At 41.7% G+C, this 26,867-nt stretch overlaps 1 protein-coding gene across 2 annotated transcripts in view; it reads right to left on the reverse strand.

Annotated features, from left to right (window-relative positions):
• LOC145344260 (host cell factor 1-like) overlaps positions 1-26,867 on the reverse strand; it is a 79,855-nt gene that overhangs the window by 48,429 nt on the left and 4,559 nt on the right. For both annotated transcript variants that reach the window (XM_080191307.1, XM_080191306.1), the window contains exons 2-7: positions 26,468-26,616; positions 25,496-25,656; positions 24,512-24,714; positions 4,223-4,307; positions 2,164-2,270; positions 193-372 (exon numbers count right to left, since the gene is read on the reverse strand). In XM_080191307.1, the coding sequence (XP_080047433.1) occupies positions 193-372; positions 2,164-2,270; positions 4,223-4,307; positions 24,512-24,714; positions 25,496-25,656; positions 26,468-26,616 (885 nt within the window). The remainder of the gene's footprint in view (positions 1-192; positions 373-2,163; positions 2,271-4,222; positions 4,308-24,511; positions 24,715-25,495; positions 25,657-26,467; positions 26,617-26,867) is intronic.

Here is a 26,867-nt window from a genome sequence, read left to right on the forward strand (position 1 = left end):
AGCGATCCCAGAATTTTTGCTTCCAGTACTCATTCAGGTGGTCTGGTTCACATGTCCAATGTGTGTAAAGAAGAATTGCCTGATATTGGTCCTTTGCTCTTTGAACCCATACTCTCACTATTTACTTTTAGAGAAATTTTTCAAACAAAAGAAAAATTCTTTAGCTCAAGTTAAGGACTATATAACACTTACCAGTTTCCAAATACCAAAGATCCTTACAGCAGACTTGATTATTCCAAGCCTTCCGATAGCCATCTCTTCCACTCCAGATATAAAGGCGAGTGTGAATAGCAACAGCACAGTGGCCAGCCCTGGCCCTTGGTACGTTGTCCTCCAATGTATCTGAGACTACAGGTGTCCACATATTGCCATCTGCCAGGAATATACAACTAACTTAATTCATTTTGCCGAAGCATGTTGTTTTTTTAAGCAGTACATCACACGTACAAACTAAATACAAAGCAATTAAATAGTGAAATTCTGATGTATACCACAATATTACAGAAATATAGACATGTATTTATTAGTGTCACAGTAGGCTCACATTAACACTGCAATGAAGTTACTGTGAAAACCCCCTAGTTGCCACACTCCCACACCTGTTCAGGTACACTGAGGGAGAATTTAGCATGGCCAATGCACCTGACAAACATGTCTTTCAGACTGTGGGAGGAAACTTATGCAGACATGGGGAGAATGTGCAAACTCCGCACAGACAGTGACCCGAACTGGGAATTGAACCCGGGTCCTTAGTGTTGGGAGGGAGTAGTGCTCACCACTGTGTCATTGTGCTGCCCACGACAAATTAAACATGGTTATAGCAGAGCTTCAAAATTGTTTTTTAGTGACATACTGACACCATTTATTTCAGAGGATATTTTCCAACACCCTACATACTCAACATGAGAAATGTCTGATGCAAGCTTTAAATAGTACACAACACGTTTTCTCCCAAATTTAACCAGGTTATATCTGAAGTATACAATAAACTATGTTAGTGTATACATTTTGTGAACTAGTAGTTTATGAAAGTTAACTGCCTAGTAATGGCAACCAGATAGCAAACTAACCCCATTACTAAATCATACTGACAATTTAGAAATCACTCTATTTACACTAACTACACAGTAAAAAACCCTGTGATGACATGTATGAAAACTAAACAATCTGAGATTGACAACAAGGTCAATTAAAATACTCATTTTTTTAAAAAGGAATTTACTAAATGATAACATACTTTATGACTTTGTGGTTTACAAAATTATTAAACCAACACTGTACTGAAAAGAATGAGAAGAAAAATGCCCTGCCCGTGTCTCGACGGAAAAATAAGTTACTGGGCTACACTTCACATAGGGCTGTCTAAACAGAAATATGTACAGGAATAGGCTTAATGCAATAATGATCGAGTAGAATTGGCAATATGTTGCCAAAATTTAACTCATTCCTGCCAAAAGTCTGAACCGGGAATATCTGCTGCATCTTTATAGGAGTCTATAGTGGATGAATGAAGTAAAAATCCCCTAGGATCAGTCAAAATAATTGGAAGATAATCAGTATAAATGTGGAAGTTCAAGGAAATTGCAGTTTCTCTCTTTTTCAGAAATTATCAAAAAGCTAAAGTATAACTGTGAAGAATCATCTCTTCAAAAGATATTATTTCTTACATTTGGAGGAGGCAAGCTAATCATTTAAATTGCAAAATTTCTTCTTAAATGAATTGGTCAAAAATTCAGGCAGTAAAATTGAGAGTGAAATAAATATTCTGTAGGGAAATTCAATTACTAAATTCTAGCCTGGATAGCTCTGCTTACTGAAATATTTGAACAGGGTACCGTTGGTCATTAATACACTTATTTACAGTAAGTCTTGGTTTAACATTTCACCCAAAAGACAGCACCGCTGACTGGGTACACAGTCAAGATTGTGTGCTCACATCTTTGGAGTGACCCTCTGGCTTTCTGTCTCAGAGTTGAGTATGTTACTGACTAAGTTATAGCACACACCCAATGGGCAACATTCATAACTGCACAAATAATGGAAATGAATAACATACCATTCTGCACTACAATCTGTAAACAATGGCTGGAGATAGCAAGAGGGGAAAATGCAGTTTGATTTCATACCCATTAGTCACTTAAGTAGGAAACTCAAGAGACTGACCTAACTGTAAGTAAGCAAGTGTATTTGTGCACTTCCATTCCTTTTCATGAGTGGCAACTTTCACATCATCCATCACAAGTGGTACCCAGCCACCAAAGACAAACATTCTAAAGGAAAATAAAGACAGACAAAAACATAAACAGGTTGTGCTGAAAACTATTTACAACAAAACTGTGCATTTGTATTTAAAACAGAGATATCGGACTTAACGAGGAAAACACAATCAGCATGGTTCATGCTTTTTAAACACAACAGAATGTCAATTATCCAAACCAAAGGGAAATTTGGAGTGTTCAGATATTATTTATGCTGTGAAAACATACATCTGAAAAGCAGAGTCAGGAGTATGTATGGGTGAGGAAATAATTTGGACAATTGACTTTCTAACTAATGAAAAGATTTAAATGAATACATAATCATCAGAACAACAAATACGGATAATAGTTTATGGGAACTAAAAAGACCATAAGAGGATTCTAGCACCTAATTTGGAAATGTATTACATAACAGATGAAATGCTAAACAGTGATCATTACAATTTAATAAACAAAAACAGATCAACATAATATAATCAGGTGCAAGATAACTTCAGATAGAAAATTAAATATCTTTTATATTTCAAGTTTAGTCACAGCAATAACTTAAATTTTAACTTTCTAAAAATGTGGGGATCAAGAGATCAAAGGTTCTCTATGAAGCCTGTACATGTCACTTGGCAGTATGATAAACTAACGTTAGTACGCAATGCCCTAAACCCCTCTGAGTGGCTTACAAAGTTATACTGCAAATAAAACAAAACGAAACTGTGAGATGACCACCTGGAAAGGCCTCACATTCAATGCCAGTCACTGAGGCTGCAGTTATACTGTTATACCTCATACTTTTAATTACTGCAACCTCAAATCTGCTTTAGTGATGGGAAATCAGCAGAGATTCATTTTTACAGTCATAGATGTTTCCAGCATGGAAACAGGCCCTTCGACCCTACTTGTCCATCCTGTCCCTTTTTATTAAACCCCTAAGCCAGTCCCAATTGCCCGCATTTGATCCATATCCCACTATACCCATCTTATCCATGTAACTGTCTAAATGCTTGTGGAAAGACAAAATTGTACCCGCCTCCACTACGATCTCTGGCAGCTTGGGCCAGACACTCACCACCCTGTGTGTGAAAAAATTGCCCCTCTGGATCCTTTTGTATCTCTTCCCTCTCACCTTAAAACTATGCCCTCTTCAAGCAAGAATCTTTAGTGTAGTGCTACGGACATATTTGAGGGATGAATATATTCCATTTTACAAATATTCAAGATGTGCACGGTTGTAATTAGAGGAGAGAGATGCAATACTCATTCCAGTAGCTCTGAATCTGAACTAATGTGACCAGCGTGCGCAAATTTTTTTTATCCACCATTTTCCCATCTCTATCAAGAATTTTCCAACTGGAAGCAAATCATTTCTAGAAGCTGGGAATGGGAAAAGAGTCCTTTTTTTAATTTTTATTTATTAGCATCACAAGTAGCCTTACATTAACACTACAATGAAGTTACTGCGAAAATCTCCGAGTTACCACATACTGGCGCCTATTCGGGTACACAGAGAGAATTTAGCATGGCCAATGCACATTACCAATACATCTTTTAGACTGCAGGAGAAAACCAATGCAGACATGGGATGAATGTGCAGGCAGTGACCCAGAGGTCAGCGAGTCCTCTTCAATATTCAACTAGTGAGTGCAATTAGATGTTGGTTAAAAGTGTTTTAAAAGCCATCAAAAGTGTATCACTTGAGTACTCATCAGTCACAATACATGCCCGCTATAGTGAAGACCCCAATAAAGATGGACCAATGTATGTTTTTAACAATTTTTTTCCTATTACCTTCCACGTTATTTAAACAGAACAATCAATCATTCTGATTAGAATAGCATGATTCCACTGAACTCATGAGAATGAACACCCAGTCATTACCATGGCCATGGATAGAAAATGCTCCTCTCGTACCACATGTCTTCTAACTCATTATAAATTTTTTGGAAGAATTCTCAGATAGCAGTACTTACTTATTTCCAATAACAGTAGCAGAATGCAAACTCCTAGGGAGGGGTGTTGAACCCTTGGTCACTGGCTTAGTCCAAACCAAGCTTTCTGTAAACAAAGGAAGAAATACTTGACAGTTTACTGTAAACATAGCTGCATAATAAGAACATAAGAACATAAGAAATAGGAGCAGGAGTAGGCCAACTAGCCCTTCGAGCCTGCCCCGCCATTCAATAAGATCATGGCTGATCTGTCGTGGCTCAGTTCCACATTCCCGCCCTCTCCCCATAACCCTTAATCCCCTCTCTCATCAAAAACCCATCAACCCGCGTCTTAAAAATATTTAGCGAGGTAGCCTCCACCACTTCAACGGGCAGAGAATTCCAGAGATTCACCACCCTTTGAGTGAAGAAGTTCCTCCTCAACTCTGTTCTAAACCGCCCCCCCTTTATCTTGAGGCTATGCCCCCTAGTCCTACTGTCCTTTCTGAGCGGGAAGAGTCTCTCCACCTCTATCCTATCCATCCCATTCATCATCTTATACGTCTCAATGAGATCTCCCCTCATTCTTCTAATCTCTAACGAGTACAAGCCTAATCTATTCAGCCTCTCCTCATAGCTCAACCCCCTCAACTCCGGCATCAGCCTAGTAAACCTCCTCTGCACTCCCTCCAAGGCCAAAATATCCTTGAGTAAGTACGGCGCCCAAAACTGCACACAGTACTCCAGCTGCGGCCTCACCAATGCCCTATACAGCCGCAGATAATGCCATTGGCCAAGTAACATAGATAGAGTCCAAAAGCAATAGTTCCCAATGGGTCATTCTCATAGACAGCATTCTATTTAATGTTATATCCTGGGGCCATCAGCTTTATACTTTTTTATGGTTACTAAAGAGATAAATTTAATAATTAATGCGAAGATTTACACATCACTCTACACTTCATCAAATCGCAACTATACTAAGGAGTCACTACAAGAACAACTTACATTTGTATGGCATAGTTAACACAGAATAAACTCTAGAAGACACATCATAGAGACACACTGGAAAGACTGGATGCTATTAGGAAGGGTGACCAAAAGCTTGGTTGAGAATGTGACTGTTTAGGACAATCTTAAACAGAGAACATAGAATGCTACAGCACAAACAGGCCCTTCGGCCCACAAGTTGCGCCGATCATATCCGTACCTACCACGCCTATCTATAACTCTCAATCCCATTAAATCCCACATACTCATCCAGAAGTCTCTTAAAAGGCCCCAGCGAGTTCGCCTCTACCACCACCGACGGCAGCCGATTCCACTCACTCACCACCCTCTGAGTGAAAAACTTACCCCTGACATCTCCTCTGTACTTGCTCCCCAGCACCTTAAACCTGTGTCCTCTCGTAGTGGCCATTTCAGCCTTGGGAAATAGCCTCCGAGAATCCACCCTATCTGTACCTCTCAACATTTTATAAACCTCTATCAAGTCGCCTCTCAATCTTCGTCTCTCCAAGAAGAAGGGAGCTACCTCCCTCAACCTATCTTCATAAGGCATGCCTCCCAATCCAGGCATCATCCTTGTAAATCTCCTAGTGACGGATGTACAGGCAAGAAAACTTAGTGAGGGAATTCCAGAGCATGGGCTGAGGAGGCTGAATGCCACGGCCTTCAAAACTCCAACCACTTCTGTTGTCACCACGAGTGGGGAGTCATCTCCATCAGTAGCTGAAAGTAAGGCTGCAAAAATTCCAGTTAGGCGGGAAAGTGGCAGACCGATCAAACCGCCAAAGAAAGACTTGCCAGACTCCCAGCAACACCAGAGTTCAAAGAAAGGCAAATTGAGTGATCAGTTGAAGTACATTGTGGCAGGTCCACAAGGCCAGAGACAAAGGAACTGCGTGTTGGAGGGGATGATTTGAGGATGATTTGAGGATTGAAAGGAGATGCCTGAGATCAAAGGGTATGGCTTTATACATGAGAATCTTAAATGAGACTTTGGGCAATAACGTAGCAGCAAGAGAGACAGATCATGGAATGAGCAATTTTATTATTCCTTCAGGGAATGTGGGCGTCACTGACTGGGCCAGCATTTATCGTACATCCCAAATCGCCCTCAAGATGGTGGTGGTGGTGGTAAGCTGTCTTCTTGACCTGGTGCAGTCCCATCTGGCATACCCACAGTGTTATTCGGAAAGGAGTTCCAAGATTTTGATGCAGTGACAATGAAGGAACAGTGCTATAGTTCCAACTCAGCATGATGTGGTCGGAAGGGGAATTGCCGGTGATGGTGCTTCCATCCATTTGATGCCCTTGTTCTTCATGGTGGTAGAGGTCGAGAGTTTGGTAGGTGCTGTCAAGTATATCTTATAGATGGCCCATAAATGTAAACCAACATCTTGCTGCATATGAACATGGACCGTTACAACAGCTGAGGAGTTGTGAATGATGCTGAAGATTTCTCAAACAGCAGCGAACATTGCCACTCTGACTTTATGATGGAAGGAAGGTTATTGTTGAAGCAGCTGAACATGGTGAGGTCTGATGTTCTAGGACAGAGATGATTGACCTCCAACAACCTCAACCATCATCCTTTGTCGTAGGTATGACTCAAACCAGTCACGAGCTTTTCCCCCACCAATTCCCATTGACTCCAGTTTTACTAGGGTTACTTGATGCCACAGGTCAAATGCTACCTTGATATCAAGGGAAGTCGCTCTCATTTCACCTCTCGAGTTACATACATATGAACGCAAATACTTGGAGGAGTAAGCCATTCAGCTCTAAAGCCTGCTCTGCCATTCAATAAGAACATAGCTGACTGGACTCTAACTTCAACTACAAATTCCCACTTATCCTCTATAACCCTTGAACCCTTTGCTTCTCTAGAATCTATCTACCCGTGCCTTAAAAATAAGTTCAGCTCTTTTGTCCATGTTTAGACCAAAGCTGTAACGAAGTCAGGAGTTGAGCAGCCCTGCAGGAACCCAAACTAAACATCAGTGAGTAAGTTTGTTGCTGAATAAGTGCTGCTTGATTAAACAGTTGACATTCACTTCCATCACTTTGCTGATATTAAGATGGAGCAGCAATTGACCAGGTTAGATTTGCTCTGCTTTTTGTGGACAGGACACGTGAGAAATTTTCCACATTTCCAGGTGGATGCCAATGTTGTATCTGTACTGAAACAGGTTGGTTAAAGGCAGGGCTAGTTATGAAGCACAAGTCTTCCGAATGATTGCTTGAATGCTGTCCTGAAAGACTCACTGCCTTTACAGTATCCACTGTCTTCAACCTTTTCTTGATAACATATCGAGTGAATCGAATTGAAGTTTATTGAGCATGCAGCCTGCAGGCTAGCCAGAAGAGCAGCAATAATTGAATCTGGAGGTAATGAGAAGTGAAGTGGAGATGGGCAATGATTTGATTTGTCACATGCATTATATATAGTGAAAAGTATTGTTTCTTGCGCGCTATACAAAGCATACCGTTCACAGGGAAGGAAAGGAGAGAGTGCAGAATGTAGCGTTACAGACATAGCTAGGGTGTAGTAAAAGATCATTGTTAGAGAGTTTAAATAAGTTAGAATAGAGTTTTAGAAGCATAGAACAAGAGTAAAAGATAGAATTAGAGGGTATGCTGGACACAGCTGGCAAGAAGTCACCTCACTCCAGCACTATCTGGACAGCTTTTGCGACAGAGAGAATACTTTGTCAAGAGTTTAGCTCAGGATTGAATAAGATGCTTGGTAGCAAGCACTCTAATTCAGCCCGAGATAGCAGCTAGGATGGGGGATATTATCAGTGCAAAGGGTAATGAGTTTACAGTGGAAGACTTCAGTCTTACTAATACTCAACTGGAAAAATTGCAAGATTGGAGGTCAGATAAACAGTCCAGCAGTAGAATCAGTGAAGGAATCGACTGTGCGCTGGGAGATACAGCTGATTCCATCAACAATCATGGAGATGCTCATGCTCTCTCTCTCTCTGTGTGTGTGTGTGTGTGTGTGTGTGTGTGTGTGTGTGTGTGTGTGTGTGTGTGTGTGTGTGTGTGTGTGTGTATGCAAACCTAGTTGGAGAAAGGTTAACAGAAAGAAAGTGAAAGAAAGGCCTGACTTGGGAGATGACTACATGGATTTTGAAAAGGAAAAAGGAGATTGGAGATGACGTACCAGTTTGCAGACAGAAGGGTCAAGGGTGGATTTGTTTTTGAAAAGTGGGTCATGACACTACTTTTGAAAGGGAGTTAACTGATCAGGTGGCAGATCGTGTGGCTCAGAGGAATTTGAGAGTAAATGAGACATGACAGGGGAGAAACTAGAAAGAGATACAGCTTCAGCACTAGATCACAAGGAGCCAGCAGGGAATGGGGAGATGTCACAGCAACATTTGGGTGGAGCAAGTGATGGAAAGCATAGCTGTCTGGGGAGGCATTGGTAAGGGATGCCATCTGAGAGACAAGTTTTAATTAAAGCCAGGATGTTATTGCAGCCACCAAAAATAAAGCTTGATGGAAAAAGTGGGAGAAGTTGAAATGATGATCTCAATCAAACTGACAAAGAAGTTTATGAGCCCCTCACATTTACTGGCAAAAGCGAAGGTTTCGGAGGGCAGAGAAAGAGGACTTAAGATTGATAATGGAGAACAAAGGTTGGGTGGTTATCTTTTCTTGACAGGATGATCTTAGCATAGTGGGTGATTTTGGCAGAGGAGGAGTCTCAATAGAGCTCGATTTGACCCAGCTAGCAATGGTGATGACTGGCTTTGAATCCCTACAGTGCAGAAGGAAGCCATTCGGTCCAAGTCTGCACCAACTCTCTAACAGAGCATCATATTCAAGCACACCCTCCAGCCCTACCCCAGCAACCCACATATTTATCTCACTAATCCCCCTTACCTACACATTTCCGAACACCAAGGCACAAATTTAGCATGGCTAATCCACAACTCGCTTAAACCACTGTGGTGCAACTTGTGGGCCTGTTTGTGTTGTAGTTTTTCTATGTATGAACATATGTTTGAGTCTGCACTGAACTTGATGATGCAAAGACAGAGGCCACATTTGCATTACAACTTGGAAATAAAGGTTTCACTGACACAAGCACAGCAGAGGTGGAGTTGAGGAAACTGGCAAAAGCTACACAGTTGGAATTCAGTAAGGGGAACTGTCAAAGGCACAGGGAAGAATCCTTTTTCCAAATGCAGATAGAGTTGTGATTCAAAGTGCATAAGTGACACTAGGAAGAGTTCAGAGATAACTGACCAATCAAGACCTTAAAAGTAGATGTCACAGAAGAGGGAAAAGTGGAGGGAATGGCTATGAATGGATTAGCAAATTTCAAACAGAGCTTAAGAAAGATTAGGAGGGCAGTGAATTCAGAAAAGATAGAGAAAGGGAAGCCAAGATGGAGTTTGAAATCATCCAGGATTAGATGTTGTTCAGTTCAGAGGCTAATAATGGGAGAGGAGGAGGATAATGCTGTGAAGCCTGGGCTGAGATCTGGAGGAGATGATAAAAAAAATGAAAAACAAGGCAAGGGGCTTAAAAGAGGAGAAGGTACCAGAGTACAAGAGGAAGACCAATCAAGGAGGAACTTGAGTGACAAGAGCCACATCATTACCCCAAGAGTGGGATGAGGGTGCGGTGTATTGCAGGTGGTTTGAGGAAGTTCCACTAAGAGGCAGAGTCACTAGCTGTGAGGCAAATTTTAGTCAAAGCCATGATGAGCAATAAAGTTGCAGATGGCAAATTCAAATGTTCTGGAGGAAATGCAAAGTGGGACAGAACTTCTGACTTTAATGATGGTGGGGTGAATGTGATGGGAAAAAAGGTGGCCAACTTACTCACCATCAGTATGTAAGGCTGCAAGGCAAGACAGGGAAACAGGGTGGTTGGAGTTGTTGATTAAAAGGAGGATTTAATTTGATTCGTCACATGTATTGAGATACAGTGAAAAGTATTGTTTCTTGCGTGCTATACAGACAAAATATACTGTCCATAGAGTACATAGGGGAGAAGGAAAGCAAAGGTGCAGAAAATTGTGTAACCGTCATAACTAAGGTGTAGAGAAAGATCAGCTTAATAGAAGGTCAGTCCATTGAAAGGTCTGATGGCAGCAGGGAAGAAGCTGTCCTTCAATCGGTTGGTTCATGATCTCAGACTTTTGTACTGTTTTCCCCACTGGAAGAAGGTGGAAGAGACTATGTCCTTAGTGTGTGGGGTCCTTCATTATGCTGGCTGCTTTTCTGAGGCAGAGGGAAGTGTAGACAGAGTCAATGGATAGAAGGCTGGTTTGCATGGTGGACTGGGCTACATTCGTAACCCTTTGTAGTTTCTTGCGGTTTTGGTCAGAGCAGGAACCATATCAAACTGTGATATATCCAAAAATAGGCACAAGCATGGCTGTGGCCTTAGTCAAAAGGAATTCCCACATGGAATGATGGCAAGAGTATATAAAAGCAAAATGCAGATACGCCAGAATGGTAGTTGGTGGGTCCAAAGTACCCAAGAGGAGACAACGGAGGAGATTAAGTACCCAAGAGGAGAAGACAGGACAACTGGGCAACAGGTAACAGAGGAGGCAGAGAAAGACAAGAAAAAAAATGAGAAAAATAATAAGCCCCAATCCAAAGAGCAGCCAAAATGTGCATGAACAGGCACTGGGGAAATCCAAATCACATTAGCATGGCAGACTTTGGAAGCTGCTTTAATGTTATTTAATGTTAGAATAAAATATTACAAATCTATTTGTGCAATTTTGAATTAACAACTTCCGCAAACACTGACGCATTCTACTAAATAAGGTTGACAAATTCCGATCACTGATCTCCAGACTGCTGACTGCCTGATGCTAAACGTATTGATCCCTGCGTTGCGCTCCTGCTAACTTCCTGGCCCCATTGGTTTACCAGAGACTATAACCCGTATGGGCAAACATGGCAGGGCAGCTCGTGCACTCAGGACTTGCAAGAAAATACACAGCAACACAAATCCTTAAAGGATCAGTTCCACAGAACAATAGCATACAAAAACCACCACTGAGGGAGACCAGTGCTGAGATTTTTCTTTCCATTCTACATATCTTGTGCCAACATCATATTAAATTCAGCTATAGCACACCTTGTTACCACAGGATAACATTGCTACAAAAATGTGTTTTAATCCTTCATTCTGCTGAGGGGTGGGAACTTGAGAACTCACATCATCCATTCTTAAGGCCTCTCAGATGCATTTGCCTAACTAATGCATAATCACAGGGAATTTGCATTCTGAATTTATGCTCACGGTTAAAATAATTGAGACTAACTTAATGAATTATTTATTTCCATGGCAATTTTTAAAGCACTTTTGAGATGATTGCGCAGAATTGTAATTAAGCCAAGAATGTGTCGAATTTATACTTTGTACATTACAGTCTTCCCTGCATCAGGTAGGATGGTAATTTCAATCTATGCATCGGAAAAGCTTGTGACCTTGAAAGTCGCTGCTTAGTCCATTTGGATAACTATCATTGCATACTTTGGCTCGCTACGACAGGTGATTTCGAGTGACTGCTGACATCAATGTCAATTAATAAACATTTTATTCACCACATGAAATGTGGTGTCAGGTGAGTCACTGGGATTTGAGAGATGTTGATAGCCTTTGGATTTGAGGCATGTCAGCTGTAGATCAGCCAGCAGAAATGAAAAACATCAGAATAATTATGCCATGTGGGGTTCGAACAGGTAACGTTTTAGTGCAATTTTGAGGAGAACTTTGACTTGTTACAGCCCAACCATGTGCATGCAGATGAGTGAGGTTAGCGTATTAGGAACCCTCAAAGGCATTCCCTGGCCCATGTAAGCATTTTGCACAAGAGCCACAGGATACTGGCAGCTGGGTAAGTCAGCATGGCTTTGAATTTTCCAGTACCTGCTCCTGTGGACATAATGAGAAGGATTGGTGGGGGAATTGGCAAATCTTTCCATCTCAATCACAAAGTTATGAGATTTACAGACAAGAGTACCAAATCTCTTACCATCAACAGGCAAGGAGTGTTAAAAGGTGTAACGGGCAAGGAGTGTTAAAAGGTGTAACGGGCAAGGAGTGTTAAAAGGTGTAACGGGCAAGGAGTGTTAAAAGGTGTAACGGGCAAGGAGTGTAAAAGCTAGATCTCTACTAAGCTCATGTTATATGTCATGTATAATCGCTACGAATTTGACACTAGAGTGCAAGAGAGGATGATTATTAATCAGCATGTGATTGTACTGAGATGTATGACTGAGTCTTGAGAGTTTGGGAAACTGAAAATTGACTTATTTGGAGATAGAACAGTCTTAAGTACAAGTGATCCTGTAATGAAGGAGGTCTCTGCCAAGAGACGAGAAATTTACTTTCAAGAAAACTATCAATGTATGTAGAAACTATTGAGCTGCCCAATGTCAGTTGAAGAGTATTGATGAGAGAACAGATGAGGTTTTGCACTATGCTGAAAGGAAATCCAATTCTTCCAAACACAATGATGAAAGAGAAGGACAACTTTCAGAACAGGCAACAGAAAGATCAAAGTCAGAGTACTAGAGTTCAACGTTCTAACTATGTTAGGGATTGAGTTTCAACAAGAAGAAAAGAACTTGGCTTGCATATGGATTCAACACAACAGATTTATTGAAGAACTGTTCTCTGCATTGCACAGAATACAAACTGAAAGTAAAACAGGGGCAACACCCTAATGACATCACCAACCAATCGTGATCAGCTCTTGAAGAATCTGCAACCCTTTTAAATATACCACATCCCTCCCCTTTACTTCTATCATTGTGACAATAAATTACTACTATGTTATACAGAGGATCAATAATACTGTAGATACTGTACTATTAATCATTACACAGTCAATAACAATATCGGTCAGGAAGACATTTCCTCCTCTTTGGTCATATATACTGTTCAGCAATTTGGCTGTCCTTGGCCCTAGAAGTGCAATTTGGAACTTCAGTAGACTCTTCTTCTCTCTACCATTCTTACATTGTAGAGGAACTAAGGCACAATCATCAGGCAACACAGTTCAACTAAATTTTTTGTAGGGGCTGAAGAAGTTGGTACCTTCTGAAGATGATTCTGAGAAATCATTCCAAGATGACAACAATTGGTGAGCATGCCATCACCATACTAGTTCATCTTCAGTTTGAATCGTGTAAGAAATCAGACTTTTTTTTGGTACCATTTCTCATATGCAACATAATTATGCGCTAACACGCAATCTCTTTGAAATGAGCATTGTTTTGCCCTCACTTCTTATCAAGCAACTTGAGATTGTTGCTGTCATTCGACTATCTTGGAAATTTCTGGAGTTAATAACAAATCAAACGCAGTTCTCAATTTCATCTTCAAGAGTAATAATGCAGGTAAACTTTGGATAGTCTCATGAGTAGTGTTTCCATAAGATGCCAAAAAGCTTTTCACACAATGGGATAATAAACCTTGCTCTTATGAACCTTTTAAAGAACATTTCAAAGATTGCACAAATCTTTCATCTAATCCTTCAATTGATGAATGATACCGTGTAGATATTATATACTCAATACAATTTACTTTGAGACAATTCTTAAACCGTGAACCATTATCCCTAAAAATCTGTTCCAGTTTACCAAATCTTACAAAAATTGTGTCAAGTTTTCCAATGGTTTGTTCAGATGTAGTAGATCTCATGATAATTTCTGGCCACTTTGAGTGTGCATCAATTATGACTAAGAACGTGTAACCCTCAAACAGACTAGCAAAATCTACATAGAATCATTTCCATGGCATTTTAGGCCATTGCCAAGGGTCTAAAGGAGACAATGGTGGTATATTTCTTACTTGTGCACAAGATTGACAATGTCCAGCTTTTTCTTCAATCTGAGCATCCAGAGCTGGCCACCAGAAATAACAATGTGCTGATTTCTTCATCTGGACTATACCAAGATGTTCTTCATATACTTGTTCAGGACCTTTTCCATGCAGACTAGGAGGAATGGCCATTCGAATTCCCTACAATTGACACCCATCTAAGACGGTCAATTCAACCTTTCTTGAAACACAGTTTCAAATCAGGTTGCAGACAACGCGCTCCAGTTATCATTCCTTTCAATGGCATATCTATCACCTTCCTCATCATTTCTGGTGTCTCTGAACTTGAGGGACTGTCACAGGTAAATGGTCTACCAGCGAAAAATAAACTAGTTGGTGGTATCTGCTTAACATCGACTAGCGGGACTGATGGTGGACAAGTCCCCAGGACCAGATGGTATGCATCCCAGGATTCTGAAGGAAATGGCAGGGGTGATAGTGGATGCCTTAGTGATTATTTTCCAAACCTCGCTGGATTCCGGGGAAGTGCCGGAAGACTGGAAGCCGGCTAATGTTACACCGCTGTTTAAAAAGGGTAGCAGGCAAAAGGCAGGGAATTATAGGCTGGTTAGTTTAACATCTGTTGTAGGAAAAATGCTGGAATCCGTCATCAAAGAAGTAATAGCGAGGCACCTTGAGAAGAATTGTTCGATAGAGCAGACGCAGCACGGATTCGTTACGGGGAAGTCGTGTCTGACGAATTCATTGGAATTCTATGAGGATGTGACTAGGGTGGTGGACGGAGGGGAACCGGTGGATGTGGTGTTTCTCAATTTTCAGAAGGCGTTTGATAAGGTGCCGCACAAAAGGTTGCTACAGAAGGTTAGGGGGCATGGGGTTGGGGGTAAGGTGTTAGCGTGGATAGAGGATTGGCTAACTAATAGGAGGCAGAGAGTAGGTATCAATGGGTGCTATTCAGATTGGTGGTTGGTGACTAGTGGAGTGCCCCAGGGATTGGTGCTGGGGCCTCAGCTATTTACCATTTACATAGATGATCTGGAGGAGGGAGCTGAGTGTAGGGTGTCGAAATTTGCTGATGACACAAAGATAAGTGGAAAAGCAAATTGTGTGCCACTTCAGATCAGCCATGATCTTATTGAATGGCGGGGCAGGCTCGAAGGGCTAGATGGCCTACTCCTGCTCCTATTTCTTATGTTCTTATGTAAGCATGATAATTCATCAGAATGGCACACTGACTGATGATACTTTATGTCACATGAGTGGAAAGTCTGCAGAGGGATCTAGATAGACTAAGCAAGTGGGTGAGGACCTGGCAGATGGAGTACAAAGTTAGCAAGTGTGAGGTTATCCACTTTGGCAGGAATAATAGTAGGAGGGATTACTATTTAAAGGGCGAAAAGCTGCAGCATGCTACGGTGCAGAGGGACCTGGGGGTCCTCATGCATGAGTCGCAAAAACCCAGCCTACAGGTGCAGCAGGTGATCAGGAAGGCAAATTGGATGCTGGCCTTCAGAGCAAGGGGGATTGAATATAAAAGCAGGGAGGTCTTGCTGCAACTGTACAGGGCACTGGTGAGGCCGCAGCTGGAGTACTGTGTGCAGTTTTGGTTGCCGCACTTGCGCAAGGATATTTTGGCCTTGGAGGGAATGCAGAGGAGGTTCACTAGGCTGATACCAGAGTTGAGGGGGTTGAACTTTGAAGAGAGGCCGAATAGACTGGGCTTATACTTGTTGGAGTTTAGAAGGATGAGGGGGGATCTTATAGAGACGTATAAGATGATGAAGGGGATGGATAAGGTAGAGGTAGAGAGATTAAGAACATAAGAGCATAGAAATAGGAGCAGGAGTAGGCCATCTAGCCCTTCGAGCCTGCCCCGCCATTCAATAAGATCATGGCTGATGATGTGTCGTGGCTCAGTTCCACATTCCCGCCCTCTCCCCATAACCCTTAATCCCCTCGCTTATCAAAAACCCATCAACCCGCGTCTTAAAAATATTTAGCAAGGCAGCCTCCACCACTTCAACGGGCAGAGAATTCCAGAGATTCACCACCCTTTGAGTGAAGAAGTTCCTCCTCAACTCCGTTCTAAACTGCCCCCCCTTTATCTTGAGGCTGTGCCCCCTAGTCCTGCTGTCCTTTCTGAGCGGGAAGAATCTCTCCACATCTATCCTATCCATCCCATTCATCATCTTATACGTCTCAATGAGATCTCCCCTCACTCTTCTAAACTCTAACGAGTACAAGCCTAGTTTATTCAGCCTCTCCTCATAGCTCAACCCCCTCAACTCCGGTATCAGCCTAGTAAACCTCCTCTGCACTCCCTCCAAGGCCAAAATATCTTTGCGTAAGTGCGGCAACCAAAACTGCACACAGTACTCCAGCTGCGGCCTCACCAATGCCCTATACAGCCGCAGCAAGACCTCCCTACTTTTATATTCAATCCCCCTCGCTATGAAGGCCAGCATCCCATTAGTCTTCCTGACCACCTGCTGCACCTGCAGGCTGGGTTTTTGCGACTCATGCACAAGGACCCCGAGGTCCCTCTGCACCGTCGCCTGCTGCAGTTTTTCGTCACGTTAAGAAATAGTCCTTCCTACCATTATTCCTACCAAAGTGGACCACCTCACACTTGCCAACATTAAATTCCATTTGCCATTTCCTGGCCCATTCGCCCAGCCTATCTAGATCCTTCTGTAGACTCTCCACACCCTCCGCGCAATTTGCCGTTCCCCCAATCTTGGTGTCATCAGCAAATTTCGACACCATACACTCGGTTCCCTCCTCCAGATCATCTATATAAATGGTAAATAGCTGAGGCCCCAGCACCGACCCCTGGGGCACTCCACTAGTCACCAACCGCCAATCCGAATAGCACCCATTAACCCCCACTCTCTGCCTCCTATTTGACAACCAATCCTCTATCCACGCTAACACCCTACCCCCAACTCCATGCCCCCTTACCTTCTGCAATAACCTCTTGTGAGGTACCTTGTCAAATGCCTTCTGAAAATCAAGACAGACCACATCCACCAGCTCTCCTCTATCCACCGCCCTAGACACATCCTCATAGAACTCCGATAAATTTGTCAGACACGACTTCCCCTTAACGAAACCGTGCTGCGTCTGCTCTAACAAGCAATTCCCCTCAAGATGCCTCGTTATTTCCTCCTTGATGACGGATTCTAACATTTCACCTACAACAGACGTTAAACTAACCGGCCTATAATTCCCTGCCTTTTGCCTGGCACCCTTCTTAAACAACGGCGTAACATTAGCCGTTTTCCAATGTTCCGGCACTTCCCCAGAATCCAGTGACGTCTGGAAAATAACCACCAAGGCATCCACTATCACCTCCGCCATTTCTTTCAGAACCCTCGGATGCATTCCATCCGGTCCTGGGGACTTGTCCACAATCAGTCCCTCCAGTCTGTCGCGCACCACCTCTCTAGTAACAATGTCATTGAGACCCTCCAGTCCTACCACCTTTCCATCGCTAACACCCGGCAAATTATTCACGTCTTCCTCCGTGAAGACCGAAACAAAAAAGTTATTCAAGACCTCAGCCATTTCCCCATCCCCTACCACTAAGTCCCCCCTCTCATCCTCTAAGGGTCCAACGTTCACCCTAGCCAGCCTTTTCCTTTTTATATATTTATAAAAACTCTTGCTATCCTTTTTTATATTAAGCGCTAGCCCAGCTTCATAGTTTCTCCTACTCTTCTTCCCGCTCAGAAAGGACAGCAGGACTAGAGGGCACAGCCTCAAGGGGGGAGGGCAGTTTAGAACGGAGTTGAGGAGGAACTTCTAGGGTGGTGAATCTCTGGAATTCTCTGCCCGTTGAAGTGGTGGAGGCTGCCTCGCTAAATATATTTAAGACACGGGTAGATAGGTTTTTGGTAGGCAAGGGGATTAAGGGTTATGGGGAGAAAGCGGGAAAGTGGAACTGAGCCACTTTAGATCAGCCATGATCTTATTGAATGGCGGGGCAGGCTCGAAGGGCTAGATGGCCTACTCCTGCTCCTTTTTCTTATGTTCTTATGTAAGCATGATAATTCATCAGAATGGCACTCTGACTGATGATACTTTATGTCATATGAGTATGCAGATAGGATTAGTGACTGCCTTTACAATCAACAAACAGCTAACGGACAGTATGACTTTTGTACGGCCCAAAAATAGTAGTTAAGGATTGCTGATCAGTCAATAATGTAGGAAGATAACGTGTAATGATGAAACTTTGGTATGTCAAAAATTGTACTCAATGCTTTTTTTTAGCTGAGCATAGTTAGATTCAGCACTAATCAGAGCACGCGAAGTAAAACTGTCGATCATCCTTCTCCTGGAGGCATAGTGTGTGAAACTGCTACCCCATCTCCGTAAGATGAAGCATCACAATGTTTAATGTTTATTTATCAGTGTCACAAGTAGGCTTGCATTAACACTGCAATGAGGCTACTGTGAAGATCCCCTAGTCGCTACACTCTGGCGCCTGTTTGGGTACACAGAGAATTTAGCGTGGCCGATGCACCTAACCAGCACAGCTTTTGGACTGGGAACCGGAATACCTGGAGGAAACCCACGCAGACATGGGGAGAATGTGCAAACTCCACACAGACAGTGACCCAAGCCAGGAATCAAATCTGGGTCCCTGGCGCAGTGAAGCAACAGCGCTAGCCAATGTGCCACCATATCGCCCTAACAAGCAGTAACGGCAATTAAAATTAACCAATACTTCAGACTATTGCAAAGCCTCTTTGACATCTTTGTCCCTTCTCGTATTCTGTTGTCCAATCCCGTGACATGACATAGTAAATTATTCAATGACTTCAGTAATGTAGCTAAGTTAGGAATAAATTTCCAATAAGAATTCACTGATCTTTGCAAGGTTCACTGGATGTGATACTTCTAAAATAATGTCTTTGTAAGTGTTTTATAACACCTGATAACATGATCCAAATACTGGACTGATGTCTGGAAAGTCACACGTTTCTCTTTTGATACATAGACCATGTGCTTAAACATGTTCCAATGATGCTTCTAAATTATTTGAGAGCTCTGGTTCACTGGATACTGTAATTAGAATATCATCAGGATAATATTGCACACTATAGAGACCATTTAAAATCTGATCCACTGATCTTTGCAATAGGGTTGGTAAGGATGTTATTCCAAAAGGCAACCTTTTATAATTAAAAATTCCTTTATGAGTAACGATGGTAAGCCATGTAGAGATTTAACAGGTACATTCATCGGTAAATAAACTCGTGGAAGATTGATCCTGCTGAATTTCTGCCCACCTGATAACCCCGCAAATAAATCTTCAATTAAAGGAACCAGATGTCAATCAGCACACAACATTGGATTTACGGTTGTTTCAAAAGCACCACAAATATGAACTGAACCATCTTCACGGTGGGTACAATGGGAGTAGCCCAGTCATTCATTGTAAGCAGCTCTAACACCAGTGTTAACTAATTCTTCTTCAACTTTGGGACGAATTGCACATAGCACCACTCTTGCTTTGAGCTTTTTTGGTTGATGGTTAGACTTTGTCTTGAGCTTCACTTGAACTGTCTTCATTGAGCCAAGTATCCCTTCAAGTACACTCTCATATTTATCCAGAAGATACTGTAGGTCTTTTTTTTCCAAGGCTTTTACCTCCTGTCTTGGGCTTGATCTACATGATCCAAGCTGATTGGAGTAGGCATAGCTCCTCCTCCAAGGCTTGATCTCATCTGCATCTTAGTCAAAAGGCCAAGATGCTGCTTTTAAAAATTGCTTCAAATGAAGCTAAAATGTAACCCAATGACTTCAACCACGCACAGCATGTCAATACTACACTTGATCTTAGCCAAAAAGGTCTGTTTTGGCATTGACTAATCTGTTGACAGCACTCCAGTTAAGCTTCATCTTCTCCCATATAGAACTGGAAAGTTACACAGACCACATGGAAAAGTAACTGCACTATTTGTCTACTTAGTTGCACATTAACTATGAATGCACTCAATCTTGGAACTCCTAGATAATAAAGACACCTGTGGCAGACTTCTATTTATTGACTATAGTTCAGCCTTCAACACTATTATCCCCATGAAACTCATTTCCAAACTCAATGGCCTAGGCCTCCGCACCTCCCTCTGTGACTGGATCCTGAACTTTCTAACTCACAGACCACAATCAGTAAGGATAGGCAACTCCTCCTCCAGGATCATCCTCAATACCGGTACCACGACGCTGTGTTCTCAGCCCCCGACTATACTCCTTATATACTTATGACTGCATGGCCAAATTCGCCTCCAATTCAATTTTCAAGTTTGCTAACAACACCACTCTAGTGGTTCGGGTCTCAGTGACAAGACAGAGTACAGGAATGAGATCGAGAATTTGGTGAACTGGTGCAGCAACAATAATTTCTCCCTCAATATCATCAAACGGAGGAGATGTCATCAACTTCAGGAAGTCGAAAGGATAACATGCCCCTGTCTACATCAATGGGGACAAAGTAGAAAGAGTCGAGAGCTTCAAGTTTTTAGGTGCCCAGATCACCAACAACCTATCCTGGTCCCCCCATGCTGACACTATGGTTAAGAAAGCCCATCAACACCTGTACTTTCTCAGAAGACTAAGGAAATTTGGTATGTCAGCTACAACTCTCACCAACTTTTACAGATGCGCCATAGAAAGCAATTTTTCTGGTTGTAGCTCAGCTTGGTATGGCTCCTGTTCTGCCCAAGACTGCAAGGAACTACAAAATGTCATGAATGTAGCCCAATCCATTGCACAAACCAGCCTCCCATCCATTAAATCTGTCTATACTTCCTGCTGCCTCAGCAAAGCAGTCAGCATAATTAAGGACCCCCCCTACCCCAGACATACTCTCATCCACCTTCTTCCATCGGGAAAAAGATACAAAAATCTGAACTCATGCACCAAACAACTTAAGAAAAACTTCTTCCCTGCTGCCATCAAAGCTTTGAATGGACTTACCTTGCATTAAGTTGACCTTTTTCAACACCCTAGCTATGACACTACATTCTCCACTCTCTCTTTCCTTCTCTATGAACGCTTTGTCTGTTTAGCGCAAGAAACAATACTTTTCATTGTATACTAACACATGTGACAATAATAAATCAAAAAAAATCAAAGAATGATGTAACCTTTCAATAGCACAATCTTTTCTCTGTATGTCCTTAAAATCATATCAGCTGGCTTTAAAGCAAGATTCCTCAGCTTTTATTCGAATGTTGTCTTAAGAATTAAAGATGTAGCAGCACTAGTATCAATCTCCATCCCAATATGTTGTCCACTTTAATTTTGGAATCACCCAGAATCAATGTAATTCACCCTGTATAGATAAGACATTTGTTTGGAGCTTCTGTTTGTTTGTCTGATTTGTTTGTCTTCTTCATATTTCTGGACGTTCTCTTTGCAGTCGTAATTCTTTTATTCCATGCTGTCATTTTGTTTTTTAGAAATCAACTTGTTCTTCGAGAAGAATGTTCTGAAGAATCTGGGTATCTTCTCGGGGGAAGCTGGTCCAGCCTCAAGCTTTTGCAGCGTGACCCATTTTGCCACAATTCTTGCATTGACTATCCTTGCTCCAGCTTTCACTCACTGAGTAGCTCATTTTGGCACATCTGTGACATACCTGTTGATGTTTTGGTTTATTACAGGCAGTTCCCAACTTGTCGGTCTTCATTTCTACACTGAATTGTGAAGTCACTTTAGCAGCCAGTTCCATCAACACGCGATTTCTACTGTTGTCTTTAAAGTCAAAGCATGTTCAGTAAGCAATCTTCTTCAGATAGCCTCATTTCGAAGCCCAAAAACTAGACGACCTCGAAGAGAACCTTTTCACAACTCACCAAATTCATAATGTTGCACCAGCCTTTTTAAGGTTGCCACAAACTGAGCAATGCTTTTGCCTTCCACTTGATTTCTTCTGTGGAACCTGAGCCTTTCTGTGATGATCAATGGCATTAGAGATTAATGCTCTTCAAAGATCTTCGTCAAGTCACGGTAAGTTTTGGTTCCTGGCTTCACCGAATGAACCAAGTTACAGAGCAAATTGAAGGTTCCATCTCCTAGTGTACAGAGAAAAACTGGTACGAGTAACAAATCTACAATTTTATTTGCTAGTACAAAGTACTGAAAACACTCTGCACAGGAACTCCCTTTTCAATTTCTTCACTTCAAGGCCCCATGGGTCCTAATTGAGCAGTGTTTCTCTGGCAGGCTTGTATATATATTTTCTCCTATCTTCCCAGTACTCCCCTTTTCATCCTGGAGACCACTGACTCGGCAATTTTTTAAAAAAATGGCCCCAGTACAATAGAGCATGCCTTCTTTTCGAACATGCCATATACTATCTGGAATGTCACCCTCCTCTGATCGTTAAAAAAAAACCTTCATTTAAAATCACACAGAGAGCTCTTTCTTACTCAAGTCTTCCTCACTAGCACTTCAAACCTGTTGTTGCTTCTCCCCAGCTTTTTAACACTCAAGGTGTGCAGACACAATGATTACTTTCTTCTACTTAGGACCTTGATGTTCTCGATGAAACAAAGTCCCGTCTTGTTGCCAATTTTCTTTCAGTTATATCTTAACTATGTTAGAGGTTGTGGGTTTTAACAAAAAGAAAAGAACGTAGTTTGCACACATGGATTCAAAGTGACAACAAATTTTTTGAAGAGCTGTGCTCTGCACAGAATACAAACTTAAATTAAATCAGCAGCCTGTGGCAACACACTAATGTCATCATCAAATCATGTGATCAACTCTTAAAACAACCTGCAACCCTTTTACACATATAATAGGAGGACACCACAAAGAGGAAAATGTCAGGTGTGCAGAAAGCACTGTTCCAATACAAGAAGCTGAGCAATTTTGTGAGGAAAATGAATACGAGTTTGTAAAGATGGTAGGGAAAATAGTGGATGATGCTTCTGGAAAGCCACTCTACATCTCTCTATAGGTTGACATTGTTAAATCATGAGTTAGAAAATGGTTTGAGACTATTAGCAGGACAGCACTGCGCTGATGCGAAGTATCAGTTAGACTCTGGTTTCTCCATGCAACATCACAAACTTCGCAGCTTTGTGTGAAATTGCTCAAGATGGTGGCCCAAAAATGAAGTCGAAGGAAACATTGGGGCTCAATAAAGGAACACTGCTCACCCAACAGGACAAGCTAAACAGAGAGCCCAATGCAATAAGAAGGAAGAACATCTTCAATGCTAGACAGTCTACACTAAGCAAATGTCCCACACATTGGCTGAAACAAGTGAAAAGCTTGGACTGGTAACCACACCAAAAGAGATTTGCAACGTTTTGCATGATATCAAAATATGACTACTGAAAATATCCTGACAGATTTTCCATAGGTTTTGGATGACTTTTTGGTAGACGAGTGTACGAGGCCAACTACATCTACAGAGAAGCATTAATGTTGCCATCAAATACAGCCAGAAAGACAAGATAAAGAAGCTTGAGACGGAAGTCATCAAGAAAGTGACAATTCCTACAGGCTGAATTGGCAGTATGGTAGCAGAAAAGAAATCTAGAAAGGGTGTGTGTGTGTGTGTGTGTGTGTGTGTGTGTGTGTCTGTGTGTGTGTGTGTGTGTGTTTGTGTGTAAATCCAAAAGAACTGACACCGTACACAGATCAAGAAACAGTTCCTGGCTGTTGTGTTTGCTCGTGAGCTTTTCAACCAGTATCTGTTGAGGAGTGAGACAATGATGATGGAGGCAATTACAAATCACTCCAAAGCATCTTTCTCAAACTGGTTCTACCTGCTCCAAATCATTTACAAATGACGTTATTTCTTTGCAGAGATATCATTTACAAGTGATGCACAAACAAGGGAAGTAGATGTATATCACTGATATGTCGTCAAGAGTTACATGCCCTTTGAAGGAAGCTGAAGATGAGAGTACATTGTAAAATCTTCCAGCTTCAACAAGAAGTAACAGCACAATACGCTCTGGAAGTCATCGACCCAGCAGAAACATACCACCTGACAGTCAAGCATCCTGCTCAGATCCAGCAAACTACAGGATGAGATGAAATTCAAGTGTGACGAAGTTGTAATGAAAGGATGGCCTGAAACCACCAAGATCTAACACAGTACTGGGCAGACAGAAATGAAGAGATGGTCCAAGACAGCACTTGTACAAAGGGACTAAAACAATGAGAAAAGAAATGCTGAGGTGCATCCACATAAGTCTTCAGGAAACCATATCCAACATAAAAACAGGAAATGCTGGAAAAGCTCAACACTGGCAGCATCTGTAGAGAGAGAAACAGAGTTCCACTGAAGATTCACATTGGACACACAATACTAATTATTTCTCTATCCACAGATGCTGCCATAACTGCAGAGTTTTCCCAACACTTTGTTTTTATTTCAGATCTCTAAGTAGCACATGTAAAAGGGCCTTTCACAAATGGAACCGTTAAACACTTTGATGGACTTTAAGCCTGTAATGCACTTACCCACATCCAGTATCCAAAGGTCACCAAGTCTACATCCACTCATCCCTCCATAAATGATCATCTTTGGTTTCTTTGCATCTTTATAAACAACAGCTGTGTGAGATTCTCTTGGAGGAGGTGGAGTACCATGTGTCACAGGGATGTCCCATCCTACCACCCCTGAACCACTCCTAAGTTCCACAGTGTACAAGTCATTCAAGTACCTTCAAATATAGCAAAAAAAACAAAAAATTAGATAATTGTGCACATCTAAAAGAGAAAACCAGTGACTTGCATTCAAAGCAAGTTTCACAATGGACTGGCTGCCCGCTACATTAGTACCGACATGCGCAAAGAAAGCAAGTGAGGTACCAGAAGCAATAAGTAAAGTTTCATTTTGTCCCTCGACCAACTTGAACTGAACTTGATACTGGCATTGATACAAGTTTGATAGGTTTTAATCACATCTGATGGAGGACTCCTCACTCTCAGTCAACACCAAAGCACCTTAGTCTTACATTCTCAAAACATATCATTTGTCTGATCATGCCTATTCTTTCCACAAACCATGTACAATGAGCTCTGTTCAGACTTGGCCATATTTACCAAAACATATTCTTTAGTTAAAGTGGGATTAGAGAGCAGGGAATAATTGAACCAGATGCACAGATGCAATTGAGCTTCTGTGCATCTCATGAAAACCACATTTCCAATCCACTGCATCTCCATGACTCACAGGAACACTATTAAGCAGTAGAGCTGACTTCAACCACTTTTTAAGTGGATAGAGTCACAAATCACTCCAAAGGATTGAAGAATTCCCAAAATGATAATCATTTACCCTTGTCCAGTGGCTACTGAAGATGAAGTTAAATTCCCAGGATAAATCTATATGAAATATGGTAAAGTTTAATAATGCAACAATCAATGATAAACTTGCAGCATTATGCACCAGGTGTTGTGGTATTACATCACAAATTGCTATTAGAGACATGAGAGGAGTACCTCGGAATATTGTTCTTTGGGTCTTCACTGTCGTTAGCCAGGCCACCAAATAAATAACACTTATTCCCCACCAAACACAAGGTGTGACCAAGTCGGGGACAGGGCTGCGGGCCATTTTTGGGAGGTTTTGGTTTTAGTTTCTTCCACTCCCATCTGCTCGCCTGTAAGAGACAGAATTGAATGTTTTTTTTACAATTAAGTAAGCAATATATTGTATTTATATAGTGCCCTTTAACATCATAAAATGTCCCATGACACTTTACAGAGTATTGTGGAACATAATTTGATACCTAGACACATATGGAGATATTAGGCCACAAAACCTAAAGCTTTGGACCCAAGGCATTGAAAGCACAACCACCAATGCTGGAGCGATTAAAATTGGGAATGCACAAGAAGCCAGGGTTGGGGCAGCATGGCAGCACAATGGTTAGCACTGCTGCTTCACAGCGCCAGGATACTAGGTTCGATTCCCGGCTTGGGTCACTGTGTGTGTGTGTGTGTGTGTGTGTGTGTGTGGAGTTTGCACGTTCTCCCCACGTCTGCGTGGGTTTCCTCCCACAGTCTGAAAGACGTGCTGATTAGGTGCACTGACCCAAACAGGGGCCAGAGTATGGCGACTAGGGGATTTTCATGGCAACTTCTTTGCAGTATTAATGTAAGCCTACCTGTGACAAAAATAAATAAACTTTAAAAAAACTTTGGGACTAGTGCAGCACCGACTTCAAGCGAACTTGTTAGAGATTACAAAGATTGGGAGGTGAGAGGCCACAGAGATTTGAAAACCAAGATGACGATCTTAAATTGTTAAATTTCTAACATTTGTTTTATTTAAAATCTTAAACAGAAAATTACATTTGAGAATATAACATGCCCAGTTTATCTCAGTGAACTAGGGAAATTAAGATTGAGTAGTCATGATGGCATTTTAACACTACAGAAATAAATGCAGCATTTGAAACAATAGCTCACCTGCAGTTCATATAGATCATTGCTATATTTTCCATATTCTACCATTCCTCCAAATACCAGAATCCTGGTGCCATCACAGATGAAGCCATAAGCCGCACAGCCTGGTGGGATATCCCCCCTAACTGCAGGGATGAACCACTGGTTTGTGGCTATAATATTTACAAAATAAAGAAAAAGAAAACCACATTAAAGACATACCAACTTTTAATTTGAACCCCAAGTTCAAATTAATATAAATCCAGTACTTAATACTTTTCCAAGAATATTAACACTTTCATTATTAAAATAGTAACTTTGCAATATGACAGACTTTAAAGTCACACTAGCCATGATGAATATTTGAAATAAGCCATGCCAAACTTTCAATGGTAAACTTACAATGAGCTTGACGTTAGAAAGC

Source organism: Carcharhinus amblyrhynchos, chromosome 6 (assembly GCF_965287045.1).
Source record: "Carcharhinus amblyrhynchos chromosome 6, sCarAmb.v2.hapA, whole genome shotgun sequence".
NCBI classification, from domain to species: Eukaryota; Metazoa; Chordata; class Chondrichthyes; order Carcharhiniformes; family Carcharhinidae; genus Carcharhinus; species Carcharhinus amblyrhynchos.